The sequence below is a fragment of the Coregonus clupeaformis genome, chromosome 27, assembly GCF_020615455.1.
Source record: "Coregonus clupeaformis isolate EN_2021a chromosome 27, ASM2061545v1, whole genome shotgun sequence".
In the NCBI taxonomy this organism is placed as follows: domain Eukaryota; kingdom Metazoa; phylum Chordata; class Actinopteri; order Salmoniformes; family Salmonidae; genus Coregonus; species Coregonus clupeaformis.
Genome location: NC_059218.1, coordinates 24,080,726 through 24,092,989, shown reverse-complemented (window position 1 = coordinate 24,092,989; position 12,264 = coordinate 24,080,726). Strand labels below are relative to the sequence as shown.

The 12,264-nt window shown below is 45.8% G+C and overlaps 1 protein-coding gene across 3 annotated transcripts in view; it reads right to left on the bottom strand.

Annotated features, from left to right (window-relative positions):
* Window positions 1-273: 273 nt before the first annotated feature.
* The window catches only part of LOC121541658 (suppressor APC domain-containing protein 2-like), a 29,330-nt gene continuing 17,339 nt past the window's right edge, over window positions 274-12,264 (bottom strand). The window contains exons 1-6 of one of the 3 annotated variants that reach the window (XM_041850838.2): window positions 10,652-11,704; window positions 3,958-4,088; window positions 1,520-1,666; window positions 1,201-1,305; window positions 794-907; window positions 274-543 (exon numbers count right to left, since the gene is read on the bottom strand). In XM_041850838.2, coding sequence (XP_041706772.1) covers window positions 415-543; window positions 794-907; window positions 1,201-1,305; window positions 1,520-1,666; window positions 3,958-4,088; window positions 10,652-11,471 — 1,446 coding nt within the window. In that variant the 5' untranslated portion in view covers window positions 11,472-11,704 and the 3' untranslated portion in view covers window positions 274-414. Of the gene's footprint in view, window positions 544-793; window positions 908-1,200; window positions 1,306-1,519; window positions 1,667-3,957; window positions 4,089-10,651; window positions 11,705-12,264 lie in introns of those variants that run through there. The other 2 variants (XM_041850840.2, XM_041850841.2) reach the window with 2 other exon arrangements.

The following is a 12,264-nucleotide window of genomic DNA, read 5'->3' as shown; positions in this document are numbered from 1 at the left end:
CGTACAGTCTGGTCCAATAAGGTAGGATTCTAGTGGATCACAGTAGATCCTTGGAGTGATCAAGGGGGAGTGGAATCCTGGGAAGGTCCCAGTTAGGAGTGGTTAGACTGTGGTGTTCCAGGCTTTTTGCCCAGTGGGTGAGGCTGACTGTATCATAGGAGGGTTGACTCGGGGGTCCCTCCCCTCAAGGAGTGGTCGGCCCAGATTAGTGTGCAGGCCATTTTAAGTGGAGTGGGCAGTTGGGGAGATCCAAAGGGAGTGGTCAAGTGGGGGGGGTCAAAGTTCAAGGTGCTTTCATCATGCCAGAAGTGGTGTGGAATCCAGTAGGAGTGTTGGAGCTGATACAGTTGTCATGTTGTGAGTGGGGGTCAGATAGAGCTGGAGACCAGTGTGGTTGCATTATGGTGTCTGTATTCAGATGAAGGTGGAGTCCATGGTGCTGCTGTCGTGTATATTCCGGGCGCGAGCCTCAAACAGCTGTTTGATCAGAGCAGACTTCTCCTGCTCCAGCTGAGTGATGCGCTTACCCTTATCAGTCACCTCCTGCACCGGGACGGAGAGAGGGATGGAGGAGTGGTGAAGGAGGGAGGGAGGAAGGACGAGAGACATGGACAGGGGAGAAGATCGTTTTGAGTTTAAACAAGCCTTTATTGTGCAATAAAGCAGTTTACATACAGAGCTTCAATGCAGCAGGGAGAGGAGATAGGTAGAGGTTAGACGATCATATAGGGACAGTGGTGAGGTGTACAGGAAATCTGTACATTTACAGTACATTGACATATGTTCAGTTTACCTGGGTGAGAAGGCGGTTCTGGTCCTTTAGTCTTTGAATGGCTTGTGGGGGGGCAGGAGGCTGGGAGCTGGAGGAGATCACTGTGGGCTGGGTGCCAGAGGATGGGAAAGACTGCTAAGAGGGAGAGAGAGAAAGAGATAATTCACCATTAATTACCATGTTTCAGTAAAGACTAGTGTTTAGACTTGACTATACTCTCTGTCTGAAACATAGAACAACCTCTCAACATCTAATTGCCACTGAGAGGACTCCAGTAAGAGGAATAATAAGTCACTTCACAATTACTGTGGAATTCAATTTGACCTTAGAAATTACTCAGTCATATGAGACAACCATCACCCATTTTTAGGGCAGTGAAGAGGCTCAGTTAGACACAGTCAGGTAAGGTGTCTAATTTCAAGATTCACCGTTCCAGAGCAGGAAATGAGGTCATTAAGGCAGCGGTTGACTTCCTGCAGCTTGGGAAGTAGAACATTCATACGGCTTTGATTCTGGGATTCTGTGAAGAAATCCTGGTGGGAGAGAGAAAGAGTAAGAATTGGACAGTTTCAGATAATTGATACACTGTATCATCAATTCCTACTAAATTGGATACATGCCCTGGGTCATCTTCATTAGGGCATGCAATGGAAAACAAAAAGGAGCGTTTCTTATTGAACCCCAATAGCAGTCCCTCCCTGTTTCAGTTTGTTTTTGTCTGTTTGTTGCCTAATGAACAGACCTTACCGTGCAGTGGTTGCTTTGGCCCACGTGTCTCTGTCTCTCTGTGACGTTGTGGATCTGGGTCTGGTACCACTCTCTAGACCGCTCCAACACGTCCAGACCAGCCAGCAGAGAGTCCTTCTCCTGCTCCAACTCCTTCATCTGCTTCAGCTGGAGGTAGGAGGGAAAGCGAGTCAACATCTCTCTTACTGTCATCGTCAACATGGTCACTTACCTGAAGTAATTTGGTGAACCTGTATTCTTGCTGCTTGCTCTTCAAGCTTATACTCATCCTGCGCCCCAAAAAAGCGATGAGGGAAAATGTTGAGTAAGCTTGCATGTCACATTTATGATGGTTATGTTGTTTTGAATTATTTGGAAAATCTGCACCCTTTCATTTGTACATTTGGCTGCCGCTTTTGTCCTGAGACAATGGCACCGGGCCAATTGTGCTGGAGTGGTACCCTGACCTCAAAAGGAGACACTGTTTAGAGGAGCAATCAGCCTGACACCATGGCAACCATGCAGAGACCTAAGAATGGGTAAACAGTAGCTACTACAACAGGTCGTCCTGTCCCAGTGACAGGTAGGCAGCATTGAGTTCTGCTGACCATCCTGTCCTCCAGTGCCACAGCACAACCCAGGCCTCATTCCTGGCATTCAGCCTCCCTCTCTATACACTATCACTGTTGGGAAAACCATGTCTGTACAATGACATAATGCAATGACCAAACCAACCAGTATTGTCAAACTACTGATACTGTTGTTGTTGTTGTTGTCTGAGCTGGACTGTAACTAGCCAGGGTAAACCTCTTGTGCCATCATTGCATAGTAAACATATTTCCCCTTTCAGCTCTGACCATGCTGGGTTGAATGGGAGCTGCAAACAGAGGAGAGGAGAGAGGGATGAAAGAGAGAGAGCAGAGAGAGGTAGGGGAATGGGGTGGGGTGGGGGAATGGGGTGGGGGCGTTGTGCCTGGAATGAAGCGTGACCCAGAGTGTCAGGCTGTGTGTTTGTGTGGTGGGCCACAGGCAGGGCAAATCCACTCTATAAAGAGGGGAGGGGGGAGAGAACACAGAACAGGGGGAGGAAAAGTTAGAGAGGGGAGAGGGGGGGTACGGGAGGGGGAGAGGGGAGCTGGCTGACAGAACTATCACCAGTGTGGTGATGCTAACATCACCAGGGCTGCAGGTGGCCTAGCGGTTAAGAGCGTTGGGATGTGCCCTTGAGCAAGTCACTTAACCCTAATTGCTCCTGTAAGTCGCTCTGGATAAGAGCGTCTGCTAAATGACTTGAATGTAAAAAATTTAAATGACAAAGCATACAACAACGGCATGACACAGCTGATGTTGCCTTATCTAAAAGCACAAAGTACAATATCATGGGTATTGGGCTAATCTACACAGCAGCTCCAAACAGTACAAACTACCCGCTAGGGTTAAAGCAACAACATGACAACTAGGAGTTTACAGGTTATCATCAAGACACAAACTGAAACTGGCACTGTCCACTAGCTTCAACAACACATCAACCGCAGACACAGAACTGTCAAATATTCAGCTAGTTGACAACCGGTTATCTCTCCCTGACTCTGCTCATAACTCCATAGTTACATTTTGACACAGCTCAACACACATCTGCAAGTGTGTAATAAACATACACATACATAGAAACAGCTCAATGACCAAACACTCCGTTTTTACTTCTCTTTCCTGACCTCTCTCCTGTAGTTGTTCTCACTCACCCTGAGGAAAAAGTGCAGCGCCTTGCTGCTGTACAGACTGCTGCTGAGAGGGATGAAGACAGTGGTGTAGGCTGCCCAGACAGCTGTCCAGGCTGGGCCGGGTGGGCCAAGCGAATCCCCTGCTTCCAGGCCCCTGGGCCCGACCCGGCTCATTACCATGAGGACAGGCGGCCAGAGGGGGGAGGGGGGAGCAGCTCCCTCTACGACTCCACACAAAGAAAGAGTGGAAGGAGAGGAGAAGACAGAGAGAGGGATAGAGTAGGGCTCAGAGAGAAATTAGAGGCAGGGGGATAGAACGAGAAAGCGAGAGGAGGCATGGAAAGGGGGCAGGAGATTGGGAGGGCCACAGAGGGAGAGGGGTTGGACTGAGTGAAAGGTGGGAGGGGTGTAGGGAGAGGGGTTGAATGGGGGAGTTAATGGTGGGTGTTGGCCAACAGAAACAAAGTGACCTACAGCAGTTGCAGTCTGCACAGAGCAGATAGGCCTGTTTATCCATGAAACTGTTCTCCGCTTCACCCCTACTCTAGATAAAAAGTTGAACTGACCCTTAACATGAACCCTATCACTGAACACCACTATAAGAACACTTTCCCATTGTCTGTGGATCACCAAATACCTGTTTTCACTAGCAGTGAGAACATGGTTGTTTGACTTCCTCTCTAAAAACTGTGCATAATGCAACAGTGTGTGTGTTTGTTTGTTTGTGCGCGTAAGTACCATTCCGTAATCCACCCCGTTGGTGATGGTGTGGCGTCTCTGCTCATCTCGGCTTCGCCCATGGCGTCTGGAGGCAGTGAATCCCGTGGCTGACTCACTCTGGGACCTCGGTAAACCAGCCTCCACAATACCTGGACCAGAGATTGGGCAGGAAGGGGTGGTCAGAAAGATTTTTACCTGATTTCACCAACAGACTTCCAGGTCTTGTCTGGAACACAGGTATCAACTGTCTGGTTACTACAACTATGCTTTGGGTACCCAGATAATTCATACATCAAATGAAACACAACCATTTCCTGTAAGGAAGAACAAACTTTTTTGCACTTATATAATGTTAGTATGAAATACATAGAGCTAGATGGACATGAAAGCCAGAGATGACATCAGAGCAAAGTTCTGATTTACTCTGTTGTGTTCAGCGGATAACGGTTTCCATCTGTGATAGAACTGATCTCCCAGCCAACAATCAAAAGAGATAACATCAGACTAACACATTGTCACCAAAAACCCACCCCAAATCCTGTGTGTGTGTCAAATCAAATCAAATGTTATTTGTCATATGCTTCGTAAACAACAGGTGTAGACTAACAGTGAAATGCTTACTTACGGGCTGTTCCCAACAATGCAGAAAGACATTTTTGACAAATTATAGACAAATAACGAGGAATAAACACAACATTATTAACGATAACTTGGCTATATACATGGTGTACCAAATCGATGTGCAGGGGTAGGAGGTAATTGAGGTAGATATGTACATATAGGTATGTAGGGGTAAAATGGCTAGGCAACAGGATAGATAATAAACAGAGTAGCAGCAGCGTACAGTATGTGATGAGTGAGAAGAGTTGCTGCAAAAAGGGTAAAATGCAGATAGTCCGGGTAGCTATTTAACTAACTATTTAGCAGTCCTATGGCTTAGGGGTAAACGTTGTTCAGGATCCTGTTGGTTCCAGACTAGGTGCATCGGTAATGCTTGCCGTGCGGTAGCAGAGAGAACAGTCTATGACTGTGTGTGTGTGTGTGTGCGTGAGTGAGTGAGTGAGAACACGAGAGAGAAAGAGAAAAAGGGAGAGAGGCCACTACTAAGAATAGTGAAATCTGTAAACCATGCAGTGCCTTTGGTGACCACATGAGGGCGCTAACCTTCCTCCCTGCTGTATCAACAAAGGCAAAAGGCTTCCCTATCTGGTTGGGTTGTATTAAATGGGGGAAAATTACAATTCTGAGGGGGGAGATGAGAATAAAATGTAAGACCTTATGTACAGTTCAGGTGATAGTTGATAACAGAGCAGAGAAAACATGACACCTTTCCATGTTGTATCCAGACTCCCAGAAATCCTGTTAATCTGTAACTGGATATAGTGCCTTGAGGGCAGGTGTATGTGGGGTTCAGAGAGGCCAAGGGAAATATGTAGACCACCTAGTTTAGTGGCTCTAGATAATCTTCAAGTTGGACTGTGGCACCCAAGGAGGGTACTGTTTACCAGTGTAGGTAAGCCTAATTTGCACGCCTTGAAACAGCATTGCTAATTGAAAGACGGAGCCTAATGGCCATGTTTCTCATTTTTTTGTTGTTGAGAAAATAAAAAATTAGTAACACAAGGAATAAATAGAAAAATAAATACACAATGAGTAACGATAACTTAGGGGTACTATATACAGGGGGTACCAGTACCGAGTCGATGTGCAGGGGTACGAGGTAGTTGAGTTAGATATGTACATAGGTTGGGATAAAGTGACTAGGCAACGGGATACTTCATAAAAAGTAACAGCAGCGTATGTGACGAGTCAGAACATTATAGTGCAAAAAGGGTCAAAGAAGATAGTCCATGTAGCTTATTGGTTAACTATTTAGCCGTCTTATAGCTTGGGGGAAGAAGCTGATCAGGGTCCTGTTGGTTCCAGACTTGGTGCATCAGTACCACTTACCGTGTGGTAACGGTGGCGTGGCTGGAGTCTGAGACAATTTTTAGGGCCTTCCTCTGACACCGCCTGTAATAGAGGTCCTGGATGGCAGGGAGCTCGGGCCCTACGCACTACCCTCTGTAGCGCCTTGCGTCGGATGCCAAACAGTTGCCATACTAAGCGGTGATGCAGCTACAGTTGAAGTGGGAAGTTTACATAAACCTTAGCCAAATACATTTAAACTCAGTTTTTCACAATTCCTGACATTTAATCCTAGTGAAAATTCCCTGTCTTAGGTCAGTTAGGATCACCACTTTTATTTTAAGAATGTGAAATGTCAAAATAATAGGAGAGAGAATGATTTATTTCAGCTTTTATTTATTTCATCACATTCCCAGTGGGTCAGAAGTTTACATACACTCAATTAGTATTTGGTAGCATTGCCTTTACATTGTTTAACTTGGGTCAAACATTTCAGGTAGCCTCCCACAAGCTTCCCACAATAAGTTGGGTGAATTTTGGCCCATTCCTCCTGACAGAGCTGGTGTAACTGAGTCAGGTTTGTAGGCCTCCTTGCTCACACACGCTTTTTCAATTCTGCCCACAAATGTTCTATAGGATTGAGGTCAGGGCTTTGTGATGGCCACTCCAATACCTTGACTTTGTTGTCCTTAAGCCATTTTGCCACAACTTTGGAAGTATGCTTGGGATCATTGTCCATTTGGAAGACCCATTTGCGACCAAGCTTTAACTTCCTGACTGATGTCTTGAGATGTTGCTTCAATATATCCACATAATCTTCCTTCCTCATAATGCCATCTATTTTGTGAAGTGCACCAGTCCTTCCTGCAGCAAAGCACCCCCACAGCATGATGCTGCCACCCCGTGTTTCACGGCTGGGATGGTGTTCTTCGGCTTGCAAGCGTTCCCCTTTTTCCTCCAAACATAACGATGGTCATTATGGCCAAACAGTTCTATTTTTGTTTCATCAAACCAGCGGACATTTCTCCAAAAAGTACGATCTTTGTCCCCATGTGCAGTTGCAAACCGTAGTCTGAAATTGGCAATGCTACCAAATACTATTTGAGTGTATATAAACTTCTGACCCACTGGGAATGTGATGAAAGAAATAAAAGCTGAAATAAATCACTCTACTATTATTCTGACATTTCACATTCTTAAAATAAAAGTGGTGATCCTAACTGACCTAAGACTGGGAATTTTTACTAGGATTAAATGTCAGGAATTGTGAAAAACTGAGTTTAAATGTATTTGGCTAAGATGTATGTAAACTTCCGACTTCAACTGTATGTACGGTCACTGTGGGGACAAAGTCGTCGATGCACTTATTAATGAAGCCAGTGACTGATGTGGTAAACTCCTCAATGCCAACGGATGAATGCCGGAACATATTCCAGTCTGTGCTAGCAAAACAGTCCTGCAGCTTAGCATCTGCTTCATCGGATCACTTCCGTATTGAGCACGTCACTGGTACTTCCTGTTTGAGTTTTGGCTTTTAAGCAGGAATCAGAAGGATAGAGTTATGGTCAGATTTGCCAAATGGAGGGCGAGGGAGAGCTTTGTATGTCTCTGTGTGTGGAATAAATGTGATCCAGAGTTTTTTTTGCCTCTAGTTGCACAGGTGACATGCTGGTAGAAATTAGGTTAAACGGATTTCAGTTTTCCTGCATTAAAAAGTCACCGGCCACTAGGAGCACCGCCACTGGGAGAGCATTTTCTGGTTTGCTTATGGCCCTATCCAGCTCGTTGAGTGTGGTCTTAGTGCCAGCATCGGTTTGAGGTGGTAAATAGACTACTACAAAAAATATAGATGAAAACTCTCTTGGGAAATAATGTTGTTTACAGCTTATGAGGTATTCTAACTCAGGCGAGCCGAACCTCGAGGCTTCCTTAATATTAGATATTGCGCACAAGTTGTTGTTAACAAAGAGACACACACCCCTTCATCTGTGCTTCCCTGAATGGTCTCTGGCTTCAGAGACTGTTTTTCCCTTAGGGGAGTTGTTCCTCACGCCTCACGGGTCATTTGCAGTCAGACGGGTCGGAAAAGCAAGCTCTGACAAGCTCGCGCTCTCTCTCTCTGTCCAACCACTTCCACACAGCCTCCCCTGCCTGTGTGGCTGCCTACAGCTCACTGCTCAGATACACAGAGATAGAACAGCAGGCACTGCAGCCATAAACAATTCTCAATATTTCCTAATCTTTTTTCAGTGTTTAGAGCATTGTATGGCATGGATTTCATATCACCCCCACAGTGATGTTGTCCAGAAGCTGCCGTTAAAAGTGTGGGAAATATTTGACAGATGATCCAGTAAAGTGATACTTGTTATTATGCCTTTATGTCAGCATAACTCTGGCAGGGTACTAAAGCATTGGGGTCAGTAGCTCTGTCCACAGTCCAGCTCCAGCCACTGGCCCATTACCCTGCTCCAATACCACTTCAGCCTCTTCACATTACCCTGCTCCAATACCACATCAGCCTCTTCAATGAGTTCGAGAGCCGGGCAGACTTGACCTCTCTCCATGGTTTTGGACATCCCCCAAGAGGCTGTATCACAAATGGCACTCTATTCCCCATATAGTGCACTACTTTTGACCAGGGCGCAGCGAGAGAAGAGAGAGCAGGGTAATGGTCGCTTGGCCAGGGGTGGGCAGGATTTAACCGCTGCCGTGCCTCAATTGCTCCGCACGTAATCTGTGCTAATCCAGCGGGTTTGCTGGGGGAGATTACATTGCCATTCACCACACTCTCCAATCCCATGGCACTACATGGTAGAGTGTGTCTGATGTAAGTAGCTAGCCAGGGCCTCCAGGCTGCTTCACGGACATGGACACGTCACCGTTATAGCTCCAGACAGTCCCAGTTATAGATACAGACAGGCTCGGACTCAGCAGGGCCATTAGAGAGCGAGAGAGTTATTGTGTGCACATGGGAGAGAGAGAGAGCAGGATTTTCTCCATAGCTTTCCCGACTTCAGTGAACACAGGTCAGTCTAATGAGGGAGACCAGGACAGGACCAGGAAAAGTTCAGCTGATGATCCCAATAGGAGGAGCCCAGACCCCAGTCTAAACTCTGGCTAAGTATCCAGAGGAATTTGAGACATGATCTGTGACTCACTCTGGATGAGTTGGAGGTCAATTATTCAATTACACTGAAGCGGAGAGATTTGAGAGGCAAACCAGGGCTTTGAAATAACGATAACAAAATCACGTTAGCTGAGCTCCTCCATTAGTAAAAACCCAGAGAGTGTGGAAGGATTGACCCCTAGTTGTGGCCCCTAGCTGTGGGCTCTGTTTTAATGTGGCCATTCGGCAACAAATCAAATAATTGTATTTGTCACATGCGCCGAATACAACAGGTGTAGACTTTAACCTGAAATGCTTACTTACTAGGCCTTTCCCAACGATACAGAGTTCAAAATAAAAATAATAACACAAGAGGAATAAAATGCACAAGAATGGAGCTATATACAGGGAGTACCAGTACCAGATCAAAGTCCAGGGGTATGAGGTATTTGAGGTAGATATGTACATGAAGGCAGGGTTAAGTGACTAGGCATCAGGATAGATAATAATAAAGAGTAAAATAAGAACAGAGTAGCAGCAGCATATATGATTTGTGAAAGTGTGTGTATGTGTGTGTTCTGTGTGTGTGTGCGTATGTAGTGTATGTGTATATGTGCATGTGTGTGAGTGAGAGTGTCAGTGTGTGAGAGTGTGGGTAGAGTATTGTGAGTGTGTATGGAGTCAATGCAGAATTGGGTCGATGCAGATAGTCCGGGTAACCATTTTATTAACTATATAGCAGTCTTATGGCTTGGGGATAGAAGTTGTCTCGGAGCATGTTGGTCAGAGACCCGATGCTCCGGTACAACATGCCGCACGGAAGCAAAGAGAAAAGTCTATGGCTTGGGTGGCTAAAGTATTTGGCAATTTTTTCGGGCCTTCCTCTGACACCGCCTGATATAGAGATCTTGAATGTCAGGGAGCTCGGCCGCTCTACCCTCTATAGCGGTTAAGGGCGGTGCGGTTGCCATAGCAGACCTATCGTACTCAGCACGCAGTGGTTCCAGAGGTTCCAGGGTTAGAAGATTTACAGCAGCGGTGTGGCTGTTCTTATCACCTCCACAGAGAGGGAGAGAACAAACACAGTCACATTCTTAGAGAGAACTGTCGATAAACACAGACACTAGCAGCATGTGTGTAGTGAAGGGTTAGGTTTGGTAGCAATGACAAGCTGAGAGTGGTGGGCACATTCAGAATAATAGAGAGGATGTGATTTCAGACCATCCACTGCTAGAAATCAATTAGCCTCTTGTACAGTACTTGTCCTGATCAAACCACAGCCTGCCTGGAATGCAGGAACTCTTATGGATGATTGAGGCAGAAATTAGACTGCATGGGACTGTAGTGTCAACAGCAGCTCAGAGGGCAGCTGACAGTTAGTCTGATGCTAAACATGTTGTAACCTGGTGCTAGTGCTGCAGTAGTGATGACAGTCTGGTATAGAAATGGGTGGAATGGGTGTGTGTGTTTCATACTCCTCTACCTCCACACCTGGGTCAATGAGACTGAGGCAGCAGAATAGCCCTGACCTGTTTATAACTGAGTACCATTACTCGAGTGAAATGAGTCTTCCCTGATCGCTTAGCATAGTGAGAAACAAAATACATACACATGGGGGGAGCAAGAGACAGATGATGGAAGACTGGTCCTGATCTTATTGATCTTTGATAATCAATCAAGAGTGACATTCAAACTTACTTGGTTTTTGGAGGCTTGGTGACTCGAGAGCAAGGGACTCTATGGACCTCACCCGACTCTGCTGTCGATGCGCCTGCTTCCCCAACCAAACCGAATCAGCTCGATATGAACCGCTTTCGGGCACAATGGTTATCCGTTCCAAACTTCTGCCTGTTCTCTCATAACACGCATTGGTGTAGCGCATGGGACCACCTACGACAGAGGTGACTGGTGGGTATGCAGTGTTCCCCTCTTCATGTCTGGACCGACTCTGAAGTGAGGACGCGCGGTTGTGATGCGTATTGGTCCCGTTGCTTGGACCCAGTGGACGAACTTTGTTTTCAATCCGAGTTCCGACAGAGCAAGGAGAGAGCGGGGCAGGTTTTTGCGCTGGCAGATGGTGCTGTTTGGAGTGCATGAGTGCTTGTTTCGGGTGCAGTGAAGCCTGAGCCTTTATGTGGCTATTGTTGTCCGGGTTCAACATGGAGTGTCGCAGTCCCGCCACGAAGCGCTCAAATGTCAGGCAACCATGCCGTGGGGCCACCCGCCTCAGGCACTCCATAACCCCGCCAGGCAAATCATGAGTATCTGCCCCTTGCCATCTACTCTCAATCTCTGATATGTGCACATACCCTCTCTTCCCATCATCAAGGATGTCAAAGATTGTCCTCAAACTGTGTAAAAACGCTTTGGGTAACCCATCTGTTGAATATTCCGTGTCTTTGGGCTGCATTTTACCGGTTCTGCTTGCCTTGCCTTGTCTTGTGCCAATCCTACCGTAAATTGTCGACGACCCGTTCAACTTGCAGCTACGATCAGTATCAGTTGCGATCAAAGCCATGAAGTTATCAATCGTTGAACTGAATAATGACGAAATCAAACCTCACCAATATATATCTTATAACGTCGTTTTAACCAACGTCTTATTACTTTACGCGATACAAAAATAAACTGGTTTATAAGTAGCCTACCCTACCTGTCTTTATAGAGTATATTTCTCCAAAATAGATTAGAAATTCAACCAGCATTTCCTTGTGCCTTCGCTTGACGAAAGTATCTGCTTTCCTTCCCCAGTCCTGCCGCTCTAAGATACTTTTTTTCAACAGGACCACCCTTCAAACATCTGTGCAGATTTGTCCGGGGACGCAGCCATTGGTCATGGCCAGAATTGCCGTGAGCTTATTGGTTGGAGCTTGTGGAAGGCAGAAGTTTGAGTTGTAATTTTGTTATTCATAAAGCCGGACGTTATTCACCCTGGAATTCATACCCTACCCGCAGGATTTTTTTTGTGACGAAATATGTTTCTTTACCCTACATATGGGTTTTATTGTTAAAAAAACAGAGGCAGTCTTTTTCCAGGATGTTTATTATAATATTTATACATAGTATCAGGCTTATGATACATTGAGTGATACAATGTGTAGCCTGCATTGTATAACATTGTATCACAGAGCTACATTCCATTGAAAATGTTTTTAACTGACTGCCACTTATCTTTCAGAATGTTCAACATAAAGCTTTGTAGGCTTCATATTACCAAAAATATCCTAAAAGATCTTAAGAAAAAGGGTTCTTAAAACACAAGTCAGAGAAATCTCCTCTTTCCTCCATTTAGCCTAGATAAATAATCTGAA